The sequence below is a fragment of the Aspergillus nomiae genome, assembly GCF_001204775.2.
Source record: "Aspergillus nomiae NRRL 13137 chromosome Unknown contig00251, whole genome shotgun sequence".
Classification (NCBI taxonomy): domain Eukaryota; kingdom Fungi; phylum Ascomycota; class Eurotiomycetes; order Eurotiales; family Aspergillaceae; genus Aspergillus; species Aspergillus nomiae.
This window is the reverse complement of record NW_015378306.1, coordinates 1-27,604: the sequence shown is the minus strand read 5'-3', so window position 1 is coordinate 27,604 and position 27,604 is coordinate 1. Positions and strand designations below refer to the sequence as shown.

General features: G+C 48.3%; 10 protein-coding genes across 10 annotated transcripts; 6 read left to right on the top strand and 4 right to left on the bottom strand.

The window, feature by feature from the left end:
- Nucleotides 1-515: 515 nt before the first annotated feature.
- Nucleotides 516-4,370, top strand: ANOM_007842 (uncharacterized protein; the record flags this gene model as incomplete). The annotated part of the gene is made up of 4 exons (XM_015553098.1): nt 516-802; nt 867-1,110; nt 1,179-2,815; nt 2,879-4,370. The coding sequence occupies 4 exons, from the start codon at nt 516-518 to the stop codon at nt 4,368-4,370; spliced, it is 3,660 nt and encodes a 1,219-aa protein (XP_015404630.1).
- An 823-nt stretch (nt 4,371-5,193) lies between these two features.
- On the top strand, nt 5,194-6,915 carry ANOM_007841 (uncharacterized protein; the record flags this gene model as incomplete). Its single annotated transcript, XM_015553097.1, has 3 exons — nt 5,194-5,433; nt 5,523-6,719; nt 6,775-6,915. The coding sequence occupies 3 exons, from the start codon at nt 5,194-5,196 to the stop codon at nt 6,913-6,915; spliced, it is 1,578 nt and encodes a 525-aa protein (XP_015404633.1).
- Nucleotides 6,916-8,595: 1,680 nt separating this feature from the next.
- ANOM_007840 (uncharacterized protein) lies at nt 8,596-9,982 on the bottom strand (the record flags this gene model as incomplete). The annotated part of the gene is made up of 2 exons (XM_015553096.1): nt 8,596-9,453; nt 9,530-9,982. 2 exons carry the CDS (start codon nt 9,980-9,982, stop codon nt 8,596-8,598), a joined length of 1,311 nt encoding a protein of 436 aa, XP_015404632.1.
- Nucleotides 9,983-10,454: 472 nt separating this feature from the next.
- Nucleotides 10,455-12,886, bottom strand: ANOM_007839 (fungal specific transcription factor domain-containing protein; the record flags this gene model as incomplete). The annotated part of the gene is made up of 3 exons (XM_015553095.1): nt 10,455-10,541; nt 10,596-11,255; nt 11,321-12,886. 3 exons carry the CDS (start codon nt 12,884-12,886, stop codon nt 10,455-10,457), a joined length of 2,313 nt encoding a protein of 770 aa, XP_015404628.1.
- A 1,624-nt stretch (nt 12,887-14,510) lies between these two features.
- On the top strand, nt 14,511-15,355 carry ANOM_007838 (putative integral membrane protein; the record flags this gene model as incomplete). The annotated part of the gene is made up of 5 exons (XM_015553094.1): nt 14,511-14,533; nt 14,593-14,785; nt 14,847-14,898; nt 14,960-15,119; nt 15,169-15,355. 5 exons carry the CDS (start codon nt 14,511-14,513, stop codon nt 15,353-15,355), a joined length of 615 nt encoding a protein of 204 aa, XP_015404629.1.
- Nucleotides 15,356-15,726: 371 nt separating this feature from the next.
- ANOM_007837 (putative AMP dependent ligase/synthetase) lies at nt 15,727-19,167 on the top strand (the record flags this gene model as incomplete). Its single annotated transcript, XM_015553093.1, has 5 exons — nt 15,727-15,785; nt 15,846-17,109; nt 17,167-17,504; nt 17,987-18,611; nt 18,694-19,167. The coding sequence occupies 5 exons, from the start codon at nt 15,727-15,729 to the stop codon at nt 18,868-18,870; spliced, it is 2,463 nt and encodes an 820-aa protein (XP_015404624.1). The 3' UTR covers nt 18,871-19,167.
- A 21-nt stretch (nt 19,168-19,188) lies between these two features.
- Nucleotides 19,189-20,337, bottom strand: ANOM_007836 (enoyl-CoA hydratase/isomerase family protein; the record flags this gene model as incomplete). Its single annotated transcript, XM_015553092.1, has 4 exons — nt 19,189-19,342; nt 19,414-19,667; nt 19,849-19,951; nt 20,015-20,337. 4 exons carry the CDS (start codon nt 20,335-20,337, stop codon nt 19,189-19,191), a joined length of 834 nt encoding a protein of 277 aa, XP_015404638.1.
- Nucleotides 20,338-23,058: 2,721 nt separating this feature from the next.
- Nucleotides 23,059-24,377, top strand: ANOM_007835 (uncharacterized protein; the record flags this gene model as incomplete). The annotated part of the gene is made up of 2 exons (XM_015553091.1): nt 23,059-23,324; nt 23,387-24,377. The coding sequence occupies 2 exons, from the start codon at nt 23,059-23,061 to the stop codon at nt 24,375-24,377; spliced, it is 1,257 nt and encodes a 418-aa protein (XP_015404625.1).
- Nucleotides 24,378-25,263: 886 nt separating this feature from the next.
- Nucleotides 25,264-26,127, bottom strand: ANOM_007834 (uncharacterized protein; the record flags this gene model as incomplete). Its single annotated transcript, XM_015553090.1, has 3 exons — nt 25,264-25,323; nt 25,377-25,432; nt 25,509-26,127. 3 exons carry the CDS (start codon nt 26,125-26,127, stop codon nt 25,264-25,266), a joined length of 735 nt encoding a protein of 244 aa, XP_015404626.1.
- A 1,033-nt stretch (nt 26,128-27,160) lies between these two features.
- On the top strand, nt 27,161-27,604 carry ANOM_007833 (DUF3602 domain-containing protein; the record flags this gene model as incomplete). The annotated part of the gene is made up of 3 exons (XM_015553089.1): nt 27,161-27,197; nt 27,254-27,457; nt 27,523-27,604. Coding segments are annotated over 3 exons (323 nt in total), but the record flags the coding sequence as incomplete, so codon positions are not given.

Below are 27,604 nucleotides of genomic sequence, written 5' to 3'. Positions count from 1 at the left end.
GTGGGTCATGGCTGGTTTTAGGAGCTACTTGATAGTTATTTATTATTAGTAGACTAATCGGTATAAGAATTCCAAGATTTCTTTATAGACGGTGCTTATGACCATATATATGTACAAGGAAATTGTACTCTACTATAAATACAAGTCTTTCTGCAGTTTTGATATGTCTGTACCATTTCACATAACTGCACAAATATATGAAGTCAGGCAGCCTGAGTTCGCCAATAATCAATCAAACTTTAGCAGGTACTATCCTACGAGTAAGGCAAGCATATATGGCAACCTTGAACTGGAACCTGGTATGTAGCTATGACGGACGCTTCGTTTCACTGCCCAATAGTGTTTGTTCTCTCAACCTGGTAGCCTTGTCGCCTTGCTTTAACCCCGCCGATTCTTTCAAGACAAAACAATACAACCCAACTCATACCTTTCACTGCCTCATACGGTCTACACGTATAGATCTGTTTATATTCAACACATAGGTAGCTCAGGTCTATCTCGTTAATTTCTCAACCATGGCGGACTCCACGATCTCAGCTACTCGAGATGCCCGGACTGCGCGGCAGGGAAAACATCATCGTCGAGGTGGCCGTGGTCAGAAACACAGCACAAACCAAGGCCAGCGCTCCAACGATGAGCAGCATGGCGTTGCGGGAGCCATCGCCGGTGTTCCATCTGAGAGAACGATGAATATTCGCCAAGACAGAGGGAACCATCGATCTAGAAGGGGAGGCGACCGGCGGGCAACTGCACGTCCGAATGATCGTCCTCCTCGATCAGACGAGAATAATAAGACCACTAGGTATGGACTCTTATTGTGAACCTGTAAGTGGGTCCCAGAGCTAACATCCTGAACGTTTTGCCAGCCGAATACGTCCATCGCCATACAGGAACCCCTTAGCAAAGTCACAACCCGCCAAGCTATCACCGGAACAGTTGCAGGATATTCTGGAGGGGACTCTGTCCGATATTAATCGCGCTGGGTCATCAGCTTTCAGTATTGTCGGCAGCTGGGCCACGGAAACGGGTCTTGCCAGAATTCGAGAAATCGTTGAAGCAGACTTTGCCCGGTCCTATAGCGTGACCCGGCTAATGTTTGACCCCCACTGCGTTCTTTTCCTTCGTTTGATATCCTATATTTCGCGAGAGAGATACAACGCTCGCTTATTCTTGAGAAGGACGTGGGAACTATCTTCAATGTTATCTATGGGCCGCGTGGAGATAGGGGAGTTGCATTCTTTCGACAGGTGGTGGGCTGTCTGGTTCATCTACGGGACACGAACACCGACGTTGACCATGGTGATGGGATAAAGTACGAAGAGGTGCTCCTACATGTCACAGAGGCCATTCTGAGCACCATATTGCAGATCCAGGAGGCGACCTTTAAGTCAGAGTTGAAGGGTATCGTGGACGATCTTCAGAGCTGTTCGCCTCTTGGAGAGATGGAGAGAGTTCTCACCAACCCCAATCTATGTCTTGCCAGGGAAAACATGTTGAAGATCCAGGACATTTTTGGAACAGGAGATAGGATTGCCGCCTATGTACCGAAGGCAGACATAGATCTATCAGAACAGCAACAGCCCCAGCATGAAGTCGACCCTCCTGGAGACTTATCAAAATTTGGTCCTCGGCATAACAATGATCACGCATCAATATCTAACATCAACATATTGCCAACATTGTCAGAGATTTTGCATAGTCAACGACTCGACTTTCTTCCCACACGAGATAGTCTATATACCCCAGACGGACATCACGAGAAAGGAGTTCGCCGGCTTCTAGATACACATTTTCGTCTTCTCAGGGAAGATACATCGGGGATTTTGCGTGATGCTGTTCGCGTGATTCTTGACCATTGGGAAACGCTTGTACATGGTGCTCGATGGCAGGAAAAGAAAAAGATACTACGAACTCATAGTCCTACTCCCGTTCGCATCTACTACGGAGCTCAGATCCGAAGAGTCAAACCAGACCGTGTAAAAGGCATGGAGATCGACGTTGAATTTGACCAGGTTGCCAGGATAAAGAACATGACCCCCTGGAAAAGGAAGCATTACTGGCGCGAGTCTCGCGCGCTGAACGAAGGTGGAGCCTTATTGGCACTCATAGATGCAGAGGTGGAGAAAGACACCACTGTAGTCTTTCTGCAGGTCTCCAGGAGGTACATTGAACCCATGATGGAAAGCAATACCGAGAAAGAAATATCAGATTTGGTGAGTGATGCAAAACGGGCTATGATTAGACTACGCCTCACTAGTTCTCCTTCTCGAGGTGATCTGGATGGCATCCTCTCTTTGGCGACCAACCATTCCTCCTCGAATCGACCGCTCATACTTGTTGAGTTTCCTGCCCTACTGTATAACCTATTTGAGGGAATTTTACGGTGCTTACAGTCCTTATATGCCGACCCTCGATACCTGCCATTGACCTCTTGGATAGCACCCCAGGAAAGGTACTGTATGGAGACAACCACTACCTTTGGGTACAAGGCCTTCCCGATCCACTCGCCAGCCTATCTTGAAAATCTAACACTAGACCTTTCGTCAGTTTCAGTAGCTGGCGAGATACAGGATAAAGACAATATAGCCACCCCACTGACGTTCTCCGTTGGTCGAGACTTTAAGGCTATGTCTGAGGAACTATTTAGACAAACGACGTTAGACATGGGTCAGGCACAGGCAATGATTTTAGCATTAAAAAATCATTTAGCCCTTATCCAAGGTCCACCGGGGACAGGCAAATCATACGTAGGCATTCAGATCGCAAAATGCCTCATTGCCAACAGAATTCCGCTATTAGGACCGATTCTATGCGTGTAAGTACCGATTATGGCGACTGGTATCCCCGCAATGAGGAGCTTGTACCTAACCACAAACAGCTGTTACACAAACCATGCACTTGATCAGTTTCTCCAAGGGCTTCTTGATTCCGGAATTTCGAAGATCGTACGCATTGGATCTCGTAGTGCCTCACCCGCCCTGGAGTCCCTTTCACTTGAAAACTACAAGAAGCAGAAAAAGATTCCACGCATCCCTGGCCAAGGCAGATCAATCAATCTGTTACAGAAACGGCTTGATGACTTGGCCTTTAGAATTGGTGAGATCTGTAAGCAACTCGAAAACGGGATCTCTGGTATCGTGAGTGCCTCCTTAAGGAGGCGATTTCCCAAGCATGACATACAGATTACCGAGGGAGTATTGATCGGTGATAAGAGGCCTTTGGATACCTGGAGTCAAGGTAACGGCCCAGGCGACTTGAATGGAAATGGCGACAAGCGACAGATCGAACAACTGCTTTCTGTAGATCCATGGACGTTAACAAACGAGGAACGCACACGCCTACTGAGGCACTGGCATGAGTCAGCTGTTAACGATCTTACATTCGAGCTTGATAACCTAATACGTCAGCATGCCGAAGAGAAACGCTGGTATACTGCCTTGTTTAACAAAGCAGACGCCCAGATATTCAATCAAGTGGAAGTTGTTGGAGTCACTACAACTGGTCTGGCAAACAATGCCGATCTCCTGCGTAGCCTTCCAGCAAAGGTGTTGATCTGTGAAGAGGCAGGCGAAGTGCTCGAATCACACATTCTGACAAGCTTTTTGCCGTCTATTCAACATGCCATTTTGATCGGAGACCATTTGCAACTTCGCCCAAAGATCTCAAACCAAAGGCTATCTATAGAGTACGACCAAAGTGGACCTAAATACAACCTTGATGAGTCATTGTTCGAAAGGATGGTAAACCTGCGGCCTCCAGATTTTCATAGGTCGGGCGGACAAGCCACCAGTGCGGTGGATTCTGTTCGATTTCCTCTGGCACAACTAGACAGTCAGCGGAGAATGCATCCTTCGATTGCTTCCCTCGTTCGTCAGACCCTATATCCCGACCTATGCGACCATCCGAAGACGAGTTCGTACGATGAAGTCGCTGGGTTAAAACGCAGGCTATTCTGGCTTGACCACCGCAACATAGAAGACCCCGATGATCCCGAGGACCCGATGCGGAGCAAGACAAACACATGGGAGGCGGATGTGGTCATTGCACTAGTGCAGCACCTGTGTAAACAGGAGCGCTATAGCCCTGGAGAGATCGCCATCCTAACCCCATACATTGGCCAGCTTAGATTGTTGAGGAATAGATTGGAGGGCATCGTTGATCTTATTATCGCAGAGCAAGATTTGGTCGATTTGGATGATGATTCTGAAGCAGATATGCACACGAGTGACAGCACTAGTCTGACATCTCACAACCGACGAACTGTTGAGAAAGCCAGATTGTCCGAGCAGGTGAGGCTTGCCACGGTGGATAATTTCCAGGTCAGTTCATTGCATCAGCCTGAGGGCCAACTCCATAAAGACTCACCATAGCTACTTCCTAGGGCGATGAGGCAACTGTGGTTATAGTCTCACTTGTGCGAAGCAACAAATATCGAAATTGTGGATTCCTAAAAACTTCAAACAGAATCAATGTTTTACTGAGGCAAGTATTCAAGCTTCGGCCATTGACTATAATCTCATAGTGTATTTCTAACTCTTATATTATTTCCGCTTTATAGCCGAGCAAAGCATGGAATGTACATCATTGGGAACGCTAATACGGCGTCCTCTGTTCCTATGTGGTCATCAGTGATCCGGATACTAGAAGAGAGCGGCAACATCGGACCCAAGTTAGAGCTCGAATGCTCCCGACACCCTAATAATAGGATGTACGTTGCTTCTCCCGAAGATTTCCTAACCCAAGCTCCGGAGGGTGGCTGTGCAGAGAGATGTGAGCGGAGACTGGCCTGCGGCCATACCTGCACTTTCAAGTGTCATTCTAACACACGGCATGGCGCGGTCAAATGCATGAAGCCATGCACAAGAATGAGGAAGTGTGGACACTTGTGTACAAAGAGATGTCATGAGAGCTGTGGCCAGTGCGTCGAAAAAGTCTCCGGTATTGTCCTTCTCTGCGGACATACAACAGAACTCGAATGCGGACGGAGAAAGAATGTTGCCTCGGTAAAATGTTCGAAAGTCGTTGTGAGAAAGGTGCCCGGATGTGGTCATGAAATTGAAATAAAATGTCACCAGGACATCTCGAAGATAAAGTGTTCACAGCGTTGTCAAGGCATCCTGGACTGCGGACACACCTGCCAGAGGGATTGCTGGATGTGCTGGAAGTCTGTTAATGAGCGTGGCCAAGTTAACCATGGTTCGTGTACTGCGCCTTGTGGACGGCCCTTCACCACCTGCTCACATAGTTGCTCTCGGCCCTGTCACCCGTCCACCGCTTGCGCCCCCTGTGAGAAGCCCTGCGAAGTCCGTTGCAGGCACAACAAATGCCCGAAGAAGTGCAGTGAACCATGTGTCCCTTGCGCTGAGAGGTGTGGCTGGAGTTGCAGTCATCGACAAAACAATATCTGCAGCCTGCCATGCGCAGTGCCCTGCAGTATAGTCCCTTGTGACAAGCGATGCGACGTTCTGTTGGGTTGTGGTCATCAATGCCCAAGTATCTGTGGTGAGAAATGCCCGGATCAGAAGTACTGCCAGGAATGCGGTAGTGACACTGTGTTGGATCGGTGTGTTGATTTCATCACGTTGGAGCGATATGGTGGCATCAATGTTAATGAAGATCCATTGGTCTTCCTATCTTGCGGCCACTACTATACAGTTTCCAGCCTCGACGGTATCATGGAAATCAAGGAATACTACAATATTGATCCTCACACAGACGCTATTGTCAGTCCGCGACTGTCACGACGTGTGGTGAGTGACGACGCGAAACTTCCTGGATGCCCAGAGTGCCGTATACCACTTCGGGATATCCATCGGTATAACCGGATAGTTAAGAAGGCATTACTTGATGAGTCAACCAAGCGATTCATTGTCACTGCCAATTTGGCGTACAAAAAGCTCGTTATGGCAATCGAAAAACGGGAGACGCAACTAGAAGAAGAAGGAGGGGAGCTCATACGCAAGCTTGCAACTGGGGCGGAACAGTCTGGCCACTCCCATAATGGTGACCTGCTCAAAGCTTACTGCAAGAAAAGCAAACTCGAAAAAGTAATCCAGAAGTTCGTCAATTCCATGACGGCTGCAGAGCAACCCTATGGAAGGGTCAATAATCTGCTCGCATCAGCAGCCGTCGGGCAAAACAGCGTACCCAACGATACGTATAACATGGATGATTCAAAGATCCAAACTGGGTTTCATATCCGCGGCCAATGCCTCCAACTCAGGCTCGCCTGGGCTATACTGTGGGATTACAGGAGGGTTTCCATTGTCGCAGTGGTTGACTCAGAAATCCGTTCCGAGCTGCGCAATGTGGTAGTGAACCGAATCAAGGGCTTAATGGACACTTCTATCTCCGTCCGGGATGCCAGCCAGGCCGCAAAACTTTTAGTAGAGCAGGTCCAAGCAATGATTTACTATGCGCTATTTTGTATACTATATCTGAGTACCTGCGAAGAAAAAGATCAACCTCTCGATATGGACACAGCCACCAAACTTCGCCAGAATGCTTCAGATGCTTTGGAAGAATGCGATGCTCTACGGATTGACAAACCGAGAACACTAGGCTTTCTACAAGATGACATCGAAAAGGCGAAGAGGTTGCTGGATGGTGGAACGTTCTATAGCTTTGTGACAACCGACGAAAAGCGACAAGTGTATGAAGCCATGGCGACTCAATTTTCTGGAACTGGACATTGGTACTACTGCCGAAACTCCCATCCTGTAAGATCTTCCTCCTCAGCCTAATCGTGTTGCATCTGTACTGATACTGTCGCAGTTTACGGTCGGGGAATGTGGAATGCCGATGGAGGCAGCCCGATGTCCTCAATGCGGAGAAGGCATTGGAGGACACAACCATGAGTCCCTTCCAGGCGTCCGTCACGCGGATGATATCGAGCAAGCGTTTAGACATTTTTAGCGATGTATGAGCTTCACAAAAATATCTGAATTGGTTATGACAGGGGAGAATATTCCTTAATATGTTTATCCAGTCTGTCTACTTTAACCTTGACGTTGCAATTAACTATGGCGGTGCTGGAAGTGGAGATATTTTGGCACAGTTTGTGTTTGCGGCCTATACTGATATTGATTACTTGATTCATTTACTGAAATAGCTACAGCAGCTTTAGTATCTCCACAGCTCATGGAGAACATAAAAGACGAAATTAATATCATAAATTGTATATATTTTCCGTATTGATAACTCTTTCTGGACGGTCCCAACATCTAGTAAGAACAGCAGGCTTCAATGGTTGGGAGTGGATCAGTTAGGGTTAGTGGTGGGTCCTCAGGGTTCTTTATCAGATCAAATCCACGTCTGATATAAGTTTCAACCACTATGAATTCGATGTGTTGATATGTCGATAATTGTGATTGTTGTAGTACATTGTATAGGTACTCTTAAGGCTATATGAATAAAATGTCGACAAGGTTAATACTTACATATCTAACTTGAATCAAAATCGTACTAGGATACGTCCCAACTCCATACCTTTGTGAAACAAGGATATAAACTTCAAAGATACTGCTGCAATCAAGAACAGCATTAACCCAAACCTACTTATTATCTGGGACCAGGATTCTCTCCAACCACTCCGAACATGACAAAGAAAATAAATAAACAAAAAAAATACAAGCAAAGCAAACGCTTTTCTCAACAAAGAAACAGCTGAAAATTTCCTACCTAACATCTACTATACTGTATCCCCACAATAACAACATACCTACCAACCATGACCGACCCTTCAAAATTCAAAGCCACCCTCGAAACCCCCTAATCAGCGAAATAAATACAATCCTCTCACAAAAAGCCCTCCCAACGCCCCCCAAAAAGGCCCATCTCGAAAAAGTACATACCCCCGCCCCTCAACAAATAAAAAAACCCACTGATCATAGAAAAAACAGTGCCTAAGAGAGAGCACGCAAGGCGGCAAACTGCACCCTTTCTTACAAGACGATCATAATAGTCGATGATATAGGAGAACTATAACTAGAGATTGATCAAATCAGCTAATATATACTACGTCGGTATTGGTAAATTTGGTAATATTCACATTGTCTAGGACCTTGATTGCGCGAAATTCTCTCCCTGACTGATATTTGATGCAATTAATCCCCACAAAGGATCACGCTAACCATTCAAGGCAGAAACGATGCTCCTTCAGCTTTCCCAGATGACCTGACTATGGCAAAATCATGTAAGCTGGATGAGATATCACAGTTTATTCTTAATATCTACAGTCTTCCAATCTTGTCCGTATCCGTGAACTTTAGTTTGATCTGATGACCTTCGGCTCTTCTATTCTAACCTACCTATTTGCACACATTTTGTCGAATACGACTGACGTCGAGGGGTATAGTTATTATAGTATTGGATTACAAGCATTGATCAGCCATCAACACAAGATGCATTAGCTTGTAAAGGGTCCGGATGGTTTCGAAATCAATGGACATATATTGACCATGCATTAACTATCTGTGATTATGCTGCCGCTTGAAATAAAACATGTAAGACGATAATAAATACAGTGCATGGTAGAATGATCAAATGTACAGATTGTACGGAAGAATATTCAAGATGAATATTCAAGACTGCAACTTAATCCCAAATCCCGGTGCGAGGGCGGGCTTCCTGCACTTTAGCTCCAAATGTGAGGCCTCCAGCAACACTGCTACGCATGTCTGAGGCTTTCTTCAGGAAACGAAAGGCACACTTGGTAAAGCACGGGTGGTTTCTGAGTTGCTCGTACGCCGCAGCAGCCACTTTGATCGAATGGAACCGAATGTAGGTCTCCCCCAGCACAAGACCGTCTTCAATCCTCTCGATGTATTCAGAGTGGACAGACTTCTCCATAACACGACGCACTTCACTCTTCAGAGATTCACGCAAATTGGACACACAGAGACAGCGTGTGTAGCCCTCCTTGAAGATCAATTTCTTCAACTCAGCTGAGATTGGATAGGTTGGAGTGTCGATGGGGACAACCTTTGCCACTGCAGGACCAATGTGCATACCACTTCTTGAAGCCTGAACAAAACGAACAGCATCAGACTGCCAAACGAATGTGACAATCGCGGTGTTAGATCCCACGATGGGTGTGGTATCCGTGAGACGAGCTGAGAAGATCTCACCACTAACGGCAGGCAAGATATCTTTCAGGGTCAGAGTTGGTGGAAGACTTTCGATCCGGACCGTGCGATACACGTTTCTATCGCCCTTGGCTGGAACGTATCGCAGTCCATACTGGAACATCCAAATGTCCGAGAATGGATGACGAGACAGGAGATTGGGACGGAAGTATAATGCCCCAAGCTCGTCCTCCTCGTCATCGAAGACACTGGGGCCCTCAATAGCCCAGCGTATCTTACCATCCCAGGGAACGATTTCCGCTTGTCCCTCGGCGCCGAAAGTAGAGGTTTTCGCTACCTGAGCTACGGAAGCTGGAAACGGGCTCTTCTGGAACATTAGAGAGTTATTCAATGACAAAATATGCAGACAATGTGTAGGGGGGTTATGAGGAGAATCAACTTACGCGGTTGGGATCTAAAGTAGGGGTGTGCAGGCGGTCCAATCCACCATCCAGCAACGGAGTGGGTCCTCCCAGGTGAAGCTCCTCGGCCAGTTTGACGATGGCGCTAGTGGTGATGGGGCCCGGCATCTTCTTTGAAATCTGTGGCAGAAGAGCCGGAACCTGGATGTCCTCCAATCGGCTGTCCATCAGGTTTGAGCTTCGACGCGATTCTGGAGCAGGAGACACAGTAACTTCCGGTGCGTCAGGCGATGCCCTGTCGGGGTGGATAGCCCCCTCTATGCCTTGACATGCTTCAGGAATCACCGAGTCTGTCATAGAAGTCATGAGGACCTCAATCCGGTGCAGAAGTCGGTGTTGGAGCACGTAGAACGTGAGGAGAATGAGCAGGAACGTGAAGAGCAGAATGGCAGCGGCACTGAAAGCACTCAAGACGAGACAAGGGCAACCTTCCATTTTGGGCAATGCAGTGCAGAGCTGTTGACACAAACTCCAGGGCGGTGAGAGAGTTGTCGACAGTCAGGATCTTTGTTTCTATCACTTCTATAGAGAAGGTCCAGGTATCTGTTGCTTGTGAAACACTAGTTCCACGCTGTACCAGATTTCCCTGAGAATCTGCGTTGCTATGGCGAGGTCTGCATCAAAGTATCACTTTAGATTTCATGTCAACTCACTAACGCTTTACCACCTCATCACGCAGAATCCTTTGAGTAGCGGTCACTTTATCTAACTGAATGACTTACTTGAACAGCTTCTCTAACTATATTCTCTTTCAGATATGATTCTAATAGGTTACCACCATTTAACACTGGGATATGCGTATTTTCTTGTCCTTTTGTCAGTTGTTTGACTTATTAATATAAATAACACACTGTTACCATCTACTCTGTCGATAATAAGAGTCACAATGGCTTCACATTTATCCCATCTATCCAAGAAACTCCCCACGCGCCAAAGCAATCCATGGCAAATTTTCATCCCAGCAACGCTGCATTAGCTTGCGAGCATGGTTGATCTACAGAGGTATTGATCAGTACTGGCATCTAACAAGGGACCTAGAGCAACTAACCTGTTTCATCCCAGTTTTCTCTAGCACTTCGAATCGCTCCTGGATATCCATCCTCTGTCCAGGATCCTGGGCTTCACAGCCCGCAGTGAACCAGCAAAAGAGGGTTCCGACCTCAGCGGATGGCCCGAATCTGATCTGTGCGAGGGCCTCCCTAAGCCCCTCTAGAGCATCCTTGACTGGGGTAGAAAATGGAGATGTGCCTAAGACGCGCCGGTGGAGGTGTAATAAGCCTGCGTAATAAAAGGCTCTATCACTAGCGATGATATCTGTAGCTCCCGACTCCCGGAAATGCCTTGAGTTAGCGTGAGCGCGGGTACGGAGAATTTCAAGATCATTTATTAATTCTTGAGCTTCGAGAATGATATCGGCCGAAGGCCTCCAACCAGAAATCCACATTCCTATCTCATCAAATCGTTCGTTGTCACACTGATGTACCAGTTTCCCCAACCTAGTCAAGAACAGGCCCGTTCGGGGCGTAAAGCCGGAGAAACAGTCGACACAGTATTCATCCAGTCCTTCAACTGAATAGCATGTGCTAATAAGAGAGTAGTATTCAGACAAGGGTGGTTCCGTGTGTCGGCAAGAGAGGGTTCCCATGATGTCGAGATATCCTAGCCAGCGAGCGAGAAATGGGCCAATACGACTTCCTGGGTACATCATCTGTTCCCGGCGTGCGAGGAAGAGTTGCCGGGCAAGTTTAAGATGCTCTGCCAAGGAATTGGCACTTCGAAGGTGCCGGGTGATATGATCTTCAGGGAAAGCAGCATGATTGCCGTAGCAAGATGGTTGTCAGTGACCTTCTCATGTGGATCTTCCAGTGCTACGCGCAATGCCGGGAAGACATTGCTGACCCAGTGCGCGATACGAGTAGTAGGTTCTGGATGCTCCAGATATCTTGCACGGTGACTAGCAGAGTACGCTAGCATAAGATTCAGTAGGTTCGAATCCCCAATAGCCACTATTAGGTCAGCACACTGGCGCAGGGTAAAGTGGTCAACGTGAATAGAAAGCAGACGTGCCCGTGACTCACTTGAAGGTAGAACGGAAACAAATGGATTATCGCTACAGTCATGCGGAACCAGCATTCTCGCCGTATGGTTGATAAAATGATGGAAATACATCAGGTTGATAGGCGTCTGCACTAGAGCTTGGGGCAACGGCGATAAATAACGCGGGATGTTGATTGGTACAGGTGATGCGTAATAAGCAAACTTCGCACCATCCAAGCGAATTTGTTTCGAATCCGCGGACGAGGAATCCCCAGGTCGATCGCTAGACGTCGCAGACGATTCACTTTGTGAGTTGATTAAATCCAGGGCGTAATTGATGTCAATGGCTGAATGGTCGTCATTCTTATTTAAATCCAGGTCTGGACGGCCACAGTCTAAACCATAATTATCTGTAACGCTGGTGAGATAGGCATGCCACTTCCTTTCGGCGCTCGAGAATCCCCCGGGTACATCAACCGCATGGCCCATGCTCAAAGTCTTAAAATCGTCAGTGGCCAGTGGCTCGCCGGCATGAACCTGCGGACGATTTTCAGATAATACGGGGCTATTCATGATTTTGTTGAAGAAATCCTCAGTGCTACTAGCCACGCCCGCTGGCATCGATTCGGTATCTTGGGCAACACTAGGTGATGCAAAAAGCTGTGGACTTTTGAACAGAGGGGACATACCCTCGTGAGGATCTGATGGACTCTGTGACTGGTAAGGGGCATAGATACTGACGGCATCGGCAGGAGATGAATATTGCGAGTGAGGTTGTCCCTGATCTGGTGTGTCGCCTTGTCCGGGCGAGGAATGGCTCAAAGGCTGTTCGGGGACGTCTGCAGAGTGTCGAAGGAACGAACTTGGCTGCGACATGGTGGCTGGTGAAAAGTTGAAAGGGGCAAGAGAACCAATACTGGAGCCCGTATCTGCCGGCGACGGATAAGAGAAATCGTCCAGGGAATGTGAGATAGACGACGGGTAACTGGGGATCGCCTCTCTGGGCACCACTGTGGCCATCTGAGACAAACCTGTCCACGAGGCGGTAGCGTCCTTCCCCGGACTCATATCTACTGAACTCTTGCCAGTTGTACGTGTGGAGGGATTAAGAGACTGGTCAGGGATAGCGGAAGATTCATGGATATCATATAGCCCTCTAGGATAAGACGTTCCTATTGCCATTTCCCCTGTATGCCCAGCTTCCCAAAACAGACTCTCTGTGACATGGTCCCCTGTAGCGTCTCCTCCCAAGGACCCAGTAGATTTGAAGGGCGAAGCTAGCAGCGTGGAGTCAGGTTGCATTATATCTGACGGCGAGAAGGCTAGTATGAATTGCCCGGGCTGACCGCCAGACTGGGAACTTGGAGAGTCTACGGAAGATCTTCTTCTCGTTCTACCTTCCCAGTTCAGTCTTATACTGTAGTCACATGGTTCATTTTGACGTCGACAATTCACACAGGACGGTTTTTCTTCTCCGCTACATCTAAAATATTAGTGAACTAGCTAGAAAGGACGTAAAGAAAAAGGACGAAAACAAACCATTTCACTTTGCGTGCTTTACATGGCCTAACCTGGGGATTTAGTAGCTAATCATACACCGTGAAGTTATCACGTCTTCAGTATTCGTACGCACCAGCATCCCTTACGGGACCTTCGTTTTGGCTCCGGAGCGCCGGGCCTCCTCGGGCGAGGCATTGGATTTCAATAGTTATTGGCCAGATAAAAAGACGAGGAATAAAAGATATAACGGCCAGACGAAGTAATAGTCCGGGACTTGAGATAGTGCCGACACACTCTGCACAGTAAGATCGCCATGCAGACCAGATGTAAGCTCACGGGGTCGGTAGGATCTCCAAAGAATTGTTCCTTTTTCGCCTTGTAGGACGTTTCGGTTTTATCCAAGACGACAGAAAGCGATAATCAACGAGGCACCCACACCTAGTATTCGTGATCATCGAGGTGTGGGAGAGCACCCGTAGACTCTTTTTACTAGTAGTAGATGCGGCGAATTGGGAGATATCTTGGTAGAATCTTGCGGTGTGAAGAATCAACCGGGAAGCGTGAAGGGAAAGTCCCCCGTACGACTGCCTCTGTCTGTTAGTGCGCTGGTGGTTAGTAGGGAGTAGTAGCAATCGATTGTTGCAACACTGGCCAGGCTAGAGCCTCGTTTAAGTTCGGCTGGTGAAACCAAGCGGAATCTGGGCGAGACTAAGAAAACACGAGAAAAGCGGAGGAGATACTGGCCAGTGGAGCATCGCATATCCAAAGACAATCCAGATAACCATTTAGATTGGTGGCGACCTATCGGCCGTCTCAATCAATCGCAGTTGTGCATTAACCGGGGCAGAAGCGTGGGCGGTGGAGCAGGTGATAGCGGCAGGGTTACCCATACGTAATGGTGATAAGCTGGTGTCTCCGGCCGGGAGTCGGAGGATAATTACTCCGATATCCTCCTTTTGGGATTAGCGGCGGGATCCTCGGCCACCGCCGCTTCACCCAGAGATCCATATCGATATCGTCAGTGACCATCTAATTAAGATTAACCCTGAGAGTTTATTTATTGGAAGTTCTTGTGGTTTATTGATTATTGGTGGTTATTACCTTATCAGACAAATCAACCATGGCTTCTACTTCTTCTGCAGTCCAGGCCTTTCTCCGGAAACATCCGCTACAGCGGATACACAGTCCATCCCGCGGCTTCTCTGCCTTGGTTCATGTATGTACTTGGCTTGGTGATCTTGGACTTCTTCTCCTTGGCTAACGTACCCTCCTTTCAGATATTAGGACTTTCCAGCTTCGTATGGTCTTTTAAATAGTAGGTTCAGAGTCTCTCCTAAGTTTATTTATAGGATTATGTTCGATTGTCGGTCTCGATTGGTCGTGGTTGACGTCATCATGGTCACTCGGGCTAATCCTTACGTTCAGTATGCATGAAAATCCCAACCACGCGTAGGTGTTACCAGTCCCATGGCCTTATTAGACACCCCTGTTGGTTAACTTTTCCTTAGCAATGAGGCATATGGCTGGCATTTCCAGTACCTGACGGTCATCGGGTTATCCCTGTCCACGCTCACCTTCGCGGTTGGTCTGCTGGCGGACGTGACCTTATCCTCCCGGCTATTTTTGGTTAAGAACCTCCTGTCGATATGCAGTGCACCTTTAGAAGTTTTAATCAGCATTCTGTATTGGGGTCTCCGCGTGGTCAGTGCTCGATATGCCCTTTTATCCTCTCGGCCGTAATTCGCCAGTTAACTTGTACTAGATCGATGAACGTTTGGTGATACCTGATTGGGCTGTCATTCCTTTGAACGCAGGTAGGTCCATGTACCAAATTCTCAAATGTCATGATCAATACTAACACAGTCTCCCATAAAGACATTAGTTTCCATGCCATCCCATCCATTGTCCTTCTGATCGACCTCTTCCTGCTTTCCCCACCATGGACGATTAGTATCCTCCCCGCCCTCGGCTTGTCCAGCACCATTGCCTTTGGGTACTGGTTCTGGATCGAACGTTGCTTCTCGTATAACGGATGGTTTGTCACTGTTTTGCAAATACCATTAGCTAGGTACTAATCTCTCCAGGTACCCTTATCCAATCTTCGAGCAACTTCCTTTTGAAGGCCGCATCGGACTGTTTGCCCTCAGTGCCGCCGTGATGGCTCTGAGTACCGGCACCCTGAAGTGGCTCTACGGCCGCGTGAATGGTTATGGGACCCATTCTAAGCCGCATTCTCGCCCTGGCGCTATCTCTCAGAATGGTAGCCTTTAAACCGTGCGATCTTTCTAATCAGCTTTAGAACTTATCATCTTCAGCATCTTCAGCGAATGACATTAGCAACAGAGCTCTAGAGTGTCTCGATGAATATAGAGCATTTGCACTTATATGTCGATAGATTCTTATACATGTCGTTTTACAAGTGGGCCGGAGAGGACACTGGAAGAATAGAACAGTTCGAGAGTTAATGATGTTATTCCCCTCAGCACACCAACCTCGGGTTTCCCCGCATTTTGTATAGCCGAGACTCTAAATAACTAGTTATATAAATAAACTTTAGAAACAGTTCGTTGACTGGCCATGATTCAATCAATTACTAAATTTATCCCAAGAGAGTCTAATCTGTGTAGTGGTTCGCCTCCAGCATGCAATACCTCCCAGCAAAAGACTACGATGTTCCGAACATCGACCTCCTCTCCTTACTGTTTGGTACATAAACCCCATACTATCATCTATATATCTGTACAACTAATACGACCCATAGATTCCCCTCTCTCACTAACCACGGAACTACCGTTCTCCACGCTGAAGCCGCAGATCCAACAAACAACGTCACCAAAGCCCAAACCCGAGCCATCACCAAGCGCCTCGCACATGTATTCCGCACCGACTTTGGGATCGGAAACAATGGCGCCGGAAAAGACACAGTTCTCTGTATCTCATCTAACCAAGTACTTCTTCCAGCGGTGTTCTTTGCCATCATCGCCGCAGGGGGAGTGTATACCGCAGCATCGACGGCCTTTACAGAATCGGAACTCTCTCGACAGATCCAACAGTCAAAAAGCAAATTGATCATCGCTAGTGCGGATAACGAAGCGAAAGCTCTGAAAGCGGCGCTTGCCTGCGGGATTCCCGTGGAGCGCGTTCTGATCCTCGAGAGCTCAGGCCACAGACGCTTACTTCGGGATACAGCGAACCCCCAGAGAAACTATCTCCAGAGTAGAAAAGAGCTGGACTGGGAGCGAGTCACGGATCGAATCGAGCTAGAAACAAGACTCATCTGCCTACTATTTTCGAGCGGCACTACCGGAGCTCCAAAAGGTGTTATGCTGTCTAACATGAACCTTGTTTCTGAGGCAATTATCCCGCAATGGGTCCTTCGCGAATCCAGAAAGGGAAAACCGCATCTTGAAGTCCCTTATCGGACGATTGGTCATCTTCCTACTGCGCATATTGCGGGTTGTCTGGGATATTTTATTACTCCTGGCGTTGCGGGAGGTACCGTGTACTGGATGCCGAAGTTCAACATTGACGAGTTCATGGACTATTGTAAAAAGTATCAGGTTACGTTTCTGGCTACTGCGCCGCCGGTCTATCTTGCTGTTGCGGAGAGTTCACGGGTCACGGATCATTTCGATAGTTTGATCCGAGCGGAGTCGGGGGCTGCGCCGTTATCTACGGAGGTCCAGCGACGTGCGGAGAAGAAATTGGGCTGTACCATCAGTCAACGCTGGGGAATGACCGAGTCTACTGGAAGTGTGACCACAATGCCTTGGGGTCAGGCGGATAGCACGGGGAGTATCAGCCCTTTGCTGCCGAATACGAGACTCCGCATTGTGGATGAGCAAGATAGGGATGTTGAACAAGGCATGGAGGGAGAAATCTTGGTTAAAGGGCCCATGGTCACGAAGGGTTACTTTGAGAACCCAGAAGCTACTGCAGCGGCTTTCGCGCCCAACGGATGGTTCCGAACTGGAGATATTGGCGTCTGGAACAACGGCCGAATTTACATGGTGGATAGAAAGAAGGTGAGACCGCGTATTACTGCATATGTACGTTGTTATGACAGGCTAATAAGTTACCAGGAACTTATCAAATACAAAGGACTTCAGGTCTCCCCGGTAGAGGTAGAGGCTTGTCTCCTTGGCCATGAATGCGTAGCAGATGCTGCTGTCGTTGGAGTGCCAGACCAATCAGCACCGGGGAACGAGCTGCCCCGAGCATATGTCGTGGTAGAGAACAATAGAAGCATTTCTGAGGAAGAATTAAAAACGCACGTCAAGTCAAATATGGCGCGCCATAAGCAGCTTCGGGGAGGCGTGGTGTTTACGAAAGAAATTCCGAAAAGCTCATCCGGAAAGATACTTCGACGACTACTAAGGGAACAGGCAAAGAAGTCGATGGAACCACGGGCGAAGTTATAGTGTTGTCGATATGCCGCTTGTTCAGCCCTGTGAACAAGAATGTAGGACTCAAGGAGAGCTGATTGTGCTCTTGGCACTGAGATCAACAAGGAACGCCTTTGTGATACAGATGGTGTATGTATGTATATAAGCGGCATATATACGTATGACAATGAATCGTGCCTTATGGCTGTGCCGTGCCCTAGTCCTAGTACACTCTAGGGTCCGCTGGCACTCTAATCATACGATTTTATGAGACAGCAAACTAAAGATATACCAATCCATACACATTTGACGCTCAGGCACAAGAAGAACTACCAACGGTTAGAAACAAGAACGAAAAAGAAGAACAGACACCCTCACCTAGGTAGATTCAATCCAAGTATTTAAATCTGCATTGTTTGCTGCATATCTTTCACATAACGTAAAAAAAATGACCTCATACCCCATGAGGAAGCCATGTCGCTTACATAATCCCATCAAAGCTCCATCCGTACATTAGCCAAACCCGAACTCAACTCCGCATCCACATCGACGACAATCACCTCTGCATTTTGCTCACAACACCCTCCAGGATGCACGCGACCTCGATCAGCGCCCCAGTGCGCACCGCGATGGTTTTCGGACGTATTTCCTCAAAAACCCTCCCCTCGGTTGCATTCCCAGGCAATTCAACGGCACTGTACCAGACCCTCTGCCAGGCACGACCAGCCAGTACCTCCGCACAGATCAAGACCGGCTTCAAGGCGCCATGTGCTCGTCCCCAGGTCCAGATGCCCACTTACCGTGTTGCGTCAATGCGGACAAACTCCACAGTCTCGGAGGCAACTCGCAAGGAAGCCGCCAAACTGACCTGGAACTCGTTCTTCCAGCTCCGCGCCTCTCGTCGTCGCTATTCGCTCGCTTCTTCTGTGGTGTCCTCGATGGCTAGTACTGTCGTTGGTGTGCAGGTTCTTTCCAGCCAGGACCTTGAATCCTTGGGTGCGCAGGTGATGGGTCTGGACCCCTTCGTTGTTCTGGGAATGGCTACCGCGGCTTGTGGTGCTGTGGGTTGGCTGATTGGGCCCTTTGTTGGTAATGCGGCGTGGGGGTTGGTTAATCGGCGGTATAGACAGGCCTTTATGATCGTGAGTTTTATCCTTGTTTCTCGATCTACGGTGCATAGCTGCTCGGTTGGCCGCATTGTTACTAACCCGAATTCCGTCACAGAAAGAGAAGGAGTTCTACGACCGAATCAAGCGCTTCCGCGTTGATCCCTCTTCGAACTCCATCGCTAACCCCGTCCCTGATTACTACGGCGAGAAGATTGGTAGCGTGCAGGGATACCGCCAGTGGCTGAAGGATCAGCGTGTGTATAACCGCAAGAGGCGCAACTTTATCCTCTAGATATGGACATTCTTTGCATCTGTTATGGCGAACAATTAACATGAGAGCCCATAGCCTGGGTTTCATTTATGGCATCTTAACATTCCGGTCCTTATTTTCTTTGTTTGTGGGTTCTGCACACCTTTCCTGTATGAGTATCTTGACAACGTCGATGTGTATCTGAGCGCTTACTTCCTTTACTAAATTTAACCTGTATGGGTTTATCATGCTTGATTATTGACATTGTATAGCCAGCCGGAACCCATGTGAATTGACCATTTCAGTTCAGTCTAGGACTTTGATGCCGAAGACGCAGCTCGAGTAGCCAGAATCATTCGTCTACAACTTAGAATCTCCCTTCACAATATTCGGCTTCCTGCTAATATCCGCCTCAGTCCACCAAGGATACATCGCCGGTCCATTATCCACCAGCGTATCCCTAAAATTCGGCTTCCGCTTCTCGAAGAAAGATTGAACACCCTCCTTATTATCCCTACAAAACCCCCAAAGTAAGCCTCACCGCCAAGCAAAAGACCAAAAGAAAAGAAATTGGAACCAACATACCTAGACCCAAACATATGATAAATAATCGGCGAATCCAACAAATGCGCCTCCTCGGCCGACTCAGGCCCGCGCCAGATCAGCGCCCGATTGAGTCCATTCGCCATCGTGCTCGTGTTCTCTGCGATGTCGGTCGCCAGCGTCAACGCCCGCGGCAGGACCTCCGATTGCTCGGCGAGTGTCTCGGCAAACAGGCCCCCGAAATGCGGAGACGTGGAGGGAGAACGCTCCCCGTGGACACGAGGTAGAGGGCCTTGCTGTAGCCGATTAGTCTGGGGAGGAAGTATGCCGAGCAGGATTCCATGGTGATGCCTCTGCGGGCGAAGACGAAGCCGTATTTACTGGTTGCGTGGGCGACTCTGTTTGAAGGGTTTTTTTGTTAGTGATGTCCGGCTTTGTGTAGTTATCTGGTGTGCATGTAGTTAATTACCTGATTACGGCAGGTAAGGTCATGGTCATGCCAACGCCGACAGCTGAGCCTTGCATTGCGGCGATGGTTGGCTTGCTGCAGCGGTGAATTGCGAGGGCTACTCGACCGCCACTGTCTTAACTTCAGTACTGTATCGTTCTCAATCGAATAGACAAGTCTAATCCGCAAACTTACCTATCTCGATGATCCATCGGCTTCTCATCACGTCCCTTGGGGAACCCAATTTCCAGATCCGCGCCAGCACAGAATGTATTGCCAGCACCGGTCAAGACGACTACCTTGACCCGCTCATCCACATCAAACATAGCAAAGACCCTCTCCAAATCCTCCGCCATGGGCCCGGTGAAGGCATTGCGCTTCTCCGGCCGGTTCAATACGACCACCACAACCGGTGTGGCCGTTTCAGCGCCCGCAGGGTAGTGGGAGACCTTGATGTGTGTTGTGGGGAGCTTCTCGTAGGATGGAGGGATCACAGTAGATGCTGCGTTTGAGGACATTTTGGCGTGCTTTTTAGGTCAATGTTTCATGGATTTGTGGATGTATTTGCTGTCATACTTTTTTTTGGTCCGGGTGCGGTGCTTATATTGCGCTGGCTGGAGCCCCTCATCTTTTATGTTGAATTGTAAGATATAATCGGCGATTACTGATAGAAGGGCTTCTCCCGAGGCATGCTCGGTAACTGCGTTGTTGATGGGGGGTGGAGCAAACGTCCAGTACCCCACAAAAATGCGGAGAAGCCGGTCCTCGGGATGGTCTTACTAGTTAGTGTTCGCGTAGATTATTCTATATGTTTGGTATATTCATGTGTATACAAAGGACTCAGATGCTGTTCTTTGTATTAGATTAATATAGGTTAAAGCGAATGCTCACTTTCGAAAAAGTAGACAAGAGAAAAAGAGGGGGGAACAAATATTAGGAAGTACAGAAAACTTGACCTAAATTCGAAATACTAATCAGTAGGTGTAATTGATACCAGTATATTGCGTGAAGATAATAGGACATGGACCTGGTGGGCTCTGCCTTCTCTACCGTAGTATTTCAAGTACGTTCCATTTCCAAATCTTCATGATAAATAAGGTATTCTTAATTCCAAGGTCAAAAACTTCAAGGCACCCCACGGTGGCAGATGGATTCTTATCAATCATCTCATTAATCTCAACGTTCACCGGCCTGACCTGTATGTCGTCTAGATGTTGTGCCAGACAAGGGCCAGTATAAGTACACATGCTACCTGTGTACCCCGTATTTCAAAGGAACAGCCATAGCTGCTGACGCCAACCATCAACTTACTTTGTCACCACTCCAGCTGTAGTGGCCATACCTAGGGTAAAATAAGTTTTCGTTAAGTTGACACGAGACCAAAGGCGGTTGCCGCAAGGCATGCCCTATATCAGAATTAACCCAGATTTCCAACATTTAAATTAATATAATGGCGAGCGTGCTCCTAGGGTTACACACGGGAACAATTACTTTCGCATTCAGTGTACTTGGTTTGCCATTCCGGCACTGGCAGTTATGAGTTCGTGGGCAATGCGTCTCGCAGCTAGTTCTCGTTGGTGCGTGATCCTAATCAGATCTCCTAGGTAAGTAGCATTCAAGTTTAACATAGTATTCCCTACACTACAAAGTATTCTTGGATGACCTGTCTACCAACTTTTCTCCCTTCCCCTCCTTGACTTCAATTCTAGGATTCTGCTTTGTTTAGATATTCTTGCTTCGCTAATCTTCATGATATCAGATCATGGTCACTACAGCTCTTCCAGCGTCCCATGCCCTGTATACATTAAACGCACTGTTTCCCGTCTGCCTGGCGCATATACGGTGCCTCCATGTTCAATTTAGTGATATCACAGGAGGTCATGTAGCCCTTTCTAAGCATACCTGGGAGTATATGTGCACAGATGTTAGAGGAACCGGCAACAACCTTCATTGTTGCTGGTGTCTATCTTTATATATTTCGTGTACAAACAACTATCAGATACCATCTTAGATAACAAAACTCTGTTTATCATCTAGATAATAACCAGTATCACCGAAGATTTACCCAGCCACCTGGAGATTTCAATTGCAAGTTACAGATAAAATACGTCCCCAGTCACCTTGATGTGGCTATGAATGCGTTCGGAGTTGACTGTTGGAGGATCTCAATTATTTTTTTCATTTTGCGATTTTCTGTTTGCTAGAGTAACACTATTTAGCATTATATACCTACCAGTCTACAACCAAGGCGAGATGGCCGAGCGGTCTAAGGCGGTTAGTACCACTATTAAATCCTTATCTTGTCATACAAATAACTAATAATCTCTCAGCTGGAGTAAGGTTCCAGTCTCGAAAGGGGCGTGGGTTCAAATCCCACTCTCGTCAACATCTTTTTTTGTTTCCTTTTTGCATTTCTTACCTCTCTTACACCCTCCCTCTTCTTCAACCTGAGAAGATCTATCACCTATATTGGATCGAGGCTATCAAGTCTATCCTTTTTGGTGGACAGATGGTCAATTCACCTCGTGCCGCATTGGGGGGTAATATCCACAGTACTCTCTATACCTCACGTCAAAAGTATGACGCTTAACATGGGTCGCACTTCGTATCTATTGTCCAGTTTCCTCCGAGAAGCACAGCCCTCCTGCCATACCTCAACTGGAATGCTGATGACAGATCATCGCGGAATTTCCCGACGCGACCAACACACGAAGGGGAAATGGTGTTTTCGAGGCGACGATGCTGCATAAGTTCGATCCCGATGTCTCAGTTGGGCCATGAACTGAAATAGAAAATGGTCCCTGCCAGTTGACACTCGGGCCAATGGTGAAACCATGAACAGGGCTGATGCTGTGTCATGGCTTACACGGCCACTAGTCAAGACACCAGGATAAAATCGTAACACGGTTGCTCCACCTGCAGCATGAAGCTTGATAGGGATGAAGGCTGGACTGGAGCTCCACAGCCCCGTTGCTTGTTTCTGGGCCCAAGACTTTTAGCGTCCCTTTCCTCGTATCAACGCCCCCATGTGGACTATCGTTCATGGGAAAATTTCCACGATTATGGTAAGTTCCCATGCGCCTTCCCCGTGTGTGAAGTGTGCCTTGTTTTTCTCGGGTCATCCACGGACTCCGATCTGAACCTTTTTATCTCCCCCCTAGGTCCCAGGGTTGCTATTATTCTCTACCGATCTTACCTCCCGTGGGAGATATACTTACCCCTCGAGAAATCATGTCCCAATGCGGTTCCCCAACAGAAAGCAGAGGCTTTCTCTAATCACCTTCGCCATCCTCTACTTCATCCTCTTCTTCATCTGTCGCGCCAATTCCGCCCGCGACCCAGGCTCATACTTCTTCCAGCCACACGAAGGCTACCGTCCTGCATACAGCCTCACCCGAATCCAAGAATCCCTACACTACCTCGCACGCTTCAACCAAACAACCAGCACACCCCCTAACCAAGCACCACCAACCACAAAGGAACATGTAGACCTCTGCGTGGCATCGTGACCGTCAAGCGGCCCCTCGCCCAAAACATCGACACAACCATCGCCTCCCTGATCGACAGCCTAAGCCAGCACCAGCGCTCCCAGATCTCCATCCACCTCCTCTTCGCGCTCACCACGCCCACCGACCACCCGGACTACAACCACCCCTGGGTGCACAACACCGTCAATCGTGTCCTAACCTACGACACCCAGAACATCTCCGCCACCACATCCTACCTGCGCACCCTCGAAGCAAACAAGAAATTCACCGCGGAGAAATCCCTCATCGACTACGCCATCTCCCTCCGTTCCTGCTACGACACCACCGATGCGCCCTACTTCCTCATGCTGGAAGACGACGTCGTCGCCCAGCGCAACTGGTTCCCAACCACCACCCAAACCCTCCACAGCATCGAGGAATGGGTCCGTCGCGGCGTCGTGCCCCGCGACTGGCTCTACCTCCGTCTCTTCTACACCGAGAAGTTCCTCGGCTGGAACGCCCAGAACTGGAGAGAGTATCTCCTCTGGAGCCTTGCGGCCACCGTCGCCGTCGCGGCGCTGTGTCTTTGTCTCAGGCGGACCGTGCGCCCCGCACACGAAATCCTCTCCAACGCTTTCCTGGGCCTGGTTTGCTTCGCCGCCGTGCCCGCCGTCATTCTCCTGTATTTCGCCTCGGGGCGCGTAACGGTGCAGAGACCCATGCGGCCCGGCGTGCACTTGATGAATCGACACGGGTGTTGTTCGCAGGCGCTGGTTTTCCCGCGGGAGAAGGTCCCCGATATCCTCGAGTATATGAAGAAGATGGAGGATGCAACGAAGCCGAAGCCGGTGGACTCTACGCTGGAACGACTGGCGAATGAATATGGGTTCGATCGGTTGGCGATTGCGCCGCCGCAGATGCAGCATGTCGGTGCGGCGTCGTATAAAGAAGACGAGAAGAAATGGCGAAAGGGAGAGTACTCTGTTCGCGGCGCGCATGGAGTTTGGAGCATGGAGTTTGAGAAGGCCTATTCCGAGTATGAGTTGATGCCGTATGGTGGGCATATGGTTGATACTTATTGGCCGCGGTAAATGACGCTCGGTACACTGGACATGAGGGGGTCTTTTCGTTTTTATGAGTTGTTCGAGATGGGAAGCTCCTCGAGCTCTTATGTGGATATGCTTATGAGAGGCTGCTATGTCAATGAGGTTTTATGATTGTACATACTTATGAATTACATACTCGCATACTCTAGATTTGTTTCATCTTCATTTTACACAGGATGCTTTGCATACGGGGTGATGGTTGTGATTTGCCGTTAAGATGTGTTATTGCAGGCACACGATATACAACCGCTGGTTCTGCTCTCCATACCAAAGTGTATATACAGAGGGGGTTCTTTTTATCTTTTCCTTTTGACTCCCCACCCACCAAGAAGTGGGTTGGGCAGGCGAATGTACCCTCCAGTCGACAATGTCTCAGGGAACGACGCCTTACTCGAAGTCGTTGCCAGTTCGAGCTATAATACATGCTTATGGTCTGTACCTGGTGATTACAATTACCAGGAGCCAAACTTAACACTGAAATATATATTAAACACAAGGCGCACAAGGCGCATTGCATTCTTCAGTATTTGTCTTCAACGTTACGAAAGAGCATATTGCGGCTATAGTAATACATACTATCTTTGTAGACAGTACAGGCAAACAAGAACCGAGAGAAAGAAAGACACTGAAACAACTTAATGCATGCTGGGCCAATACAAAGCCTGCAATGAGTTAACACACCATGAACATCGGCTTGTTCGAAGCGACTTACTTCCCTGACAATTCGGAAATTTATGACAGTGATTCGAATCTTTTGGATAAGCTCTTTTTCGGTGACCACGACATCAATGCTCTTCAATGTTCCTTTCCCTTCCCCCGTATTCTGATCTAGCTGGGAATGTACTAGGCATCATAATATCTCTTCCTTGCGTTAACTGGCTCGGAAGCGGCTCAGGGTAGCCGGGTAACCTGGGAGACGCATATCCACGCGCTGTATTCATCAGCTTTTCTATCTTCATTCTCATCGTACATATGCGCGCTTACGCTGTATTCCATTTGGTCCAAAATGTATAGGCAGAGGATTCGCTCTAAGTTGCCCACTATTTGGCATAGGTGCTGAAGTGGAGGCTGTGAGACGAACTACGTCATGAAAGCCAACGAGTTGCACAGGCCCACTAGGCTCTCCTGAGTCCTGCTGTGGTAGAACTCTCTCACGCGGCATGGGTTCACGTGGTGAGAGCTCTGATGACTGTTGTTGTGGTCCTAGCTGTTGTAGTTCATGCCCGAGGGGCTCTGACCGTTGCTGTCCTAACGGTTGCTGTCCAAGCTGTTGTGGCCTAGGCTGGTGAGGTTCTTGCTCCTGTGCCCCTTGCTCTGATCGCTGTCCCTCGGCTGCGATCAGCTCATCAACACTAGCTGCCAAAGACCCCTCCACACCTCGCTCAGTCCCATGCAAATCATCATTATTGCTATCGTCATCATAGTGAGTAACGACGAATGAAGGGGTGGTCCCGGTGGTCTCATTCCAAGTCCCATTAACTGGTGCAATACGTAATGTGCGGCGCCTTAACGTCCCCGGTATATCGTTAGGGACAGGAGCATTGAAGATATCTCCGTTAGCATTTATTCTGGGCATTAAGAGATGTCGAATCCCTCTTTGGATACTCTGATTCCACTCGACTAGGGTGCGCCAAAATGCAAACGGTAATCTGAGGAGCTTCTGCAAGATTCTAAATATCAGAGCAATTAGGGAGAGGACGTCGAGTATGATATCCGCGATGAGGTAAAAGCACATGGATGAAGGGTAATAGTAGGCAAGAGTGAAAGAGAGTGTGATGATAAGAGAATAAAATCAACTATTTAATTGAACGTGATGTATAATTGGTACGAATGGGGTGTATAGTGAGTGATGGGATATGTTGAAGAATTTTAGGGGTTAAAAGATGAAGGTCCATCCTGTAGAGCATTGTGGTCTGACGAGGAAGGAGCTCTGTAGAGCGTGCTTCAGAGTGTATCGTGTTGGACTTGCTTAGAGGAGCAGGAGCGACGATATATGGAATATTCATGAGCCTGAGGCAGGTAGTACTATGGTATCTTGCTAGGGCAAGGCCATCGCGGACCAACGGAAAGAGCTCGCCATGCTGTACAGAAAGTATAAACCAGGTATCTAGTAGTTCATTAGCAGTGTATTGTATACTTTCATCGGGTAACGCGAATGTAGCCATGATTGCAGTGCATTCTTTGTACAAATGGACAAAATCCACAGTAGCGAAGTGGATGAGGCGCAGGGATATTCCCCATGGATAATGGATACGGAGTCCAGTCCACTTCAATCGCCCTGCACAGTGGATCCACCAAGGGGTCAGGGACGTGGGGAAGGAGACCCCGAGCACAGTTTACTATACTATGCTTTGTAAATTTGATAAATGTACAGTATGGAGTAAACCGATCTCAGATCAGGTGAACCCCAGGCACCTGATTAGATAAGAAACCCAAAATCACATCATTCCGCAAACGTGCGGAAAAATCGCCATCACGCGCCAAGAGCAACGGCTTTCATCAAGAAGTTCTTTTGGCGTTCTAGAGGGGCTGCTTCTTGGCCCCGATCAAACTTACAGAATTTTCCCCCTTCGCCACTGCGTGTCAGCCCTGTTTACCTTACTGGTTCCTATTTTCTCGGTTCATTTAATTATCTGGAATCCCATCTGAGACCCCTCCCATTGCCTGCAAACCCACTGCGCAAACCCACTACCCGATCGCAGCCTTTCCCCGCCAACGCCCTTTATACATTCGGCTATTCACGTTCCCTTGAGCAGGTACTCGCAACCATGAGTCGCTACGTATCTTACGGCCGCGGAGGCGCAGGTACGTAGACCCCTGAAGCTATATGAATTTTGGAACTTGTTTTTGACGACACGCAGGCAATATTTTCTCCGGTGAAAGCCATACAACCCCGAAAGATCTCGTCACACCCACGATCAAGCAAGAAGTTTATACCACCGGTCGCGGCGGCTCAGGAAATATGGTCGTAAACGATCCAGAGCACCCGGAGATTGCGCGCGAGAGTCAGGATGTAGAGGCGCCGCCATTGCGTGTCGAGGAGGCTCCTCATCACACCGGACGGGGTATGTTATCGAAGGGACCTATGTTATATTGACTAGCATGCTGATCGTGACTCCGATGTATACAGGTGGTGCTGCAAATGCGTATATTCCGTCCCCGGAAGAAGAGAAGAAGGAGGCTCGTGAGCAAGAGGAACAATTGCGCCGAAT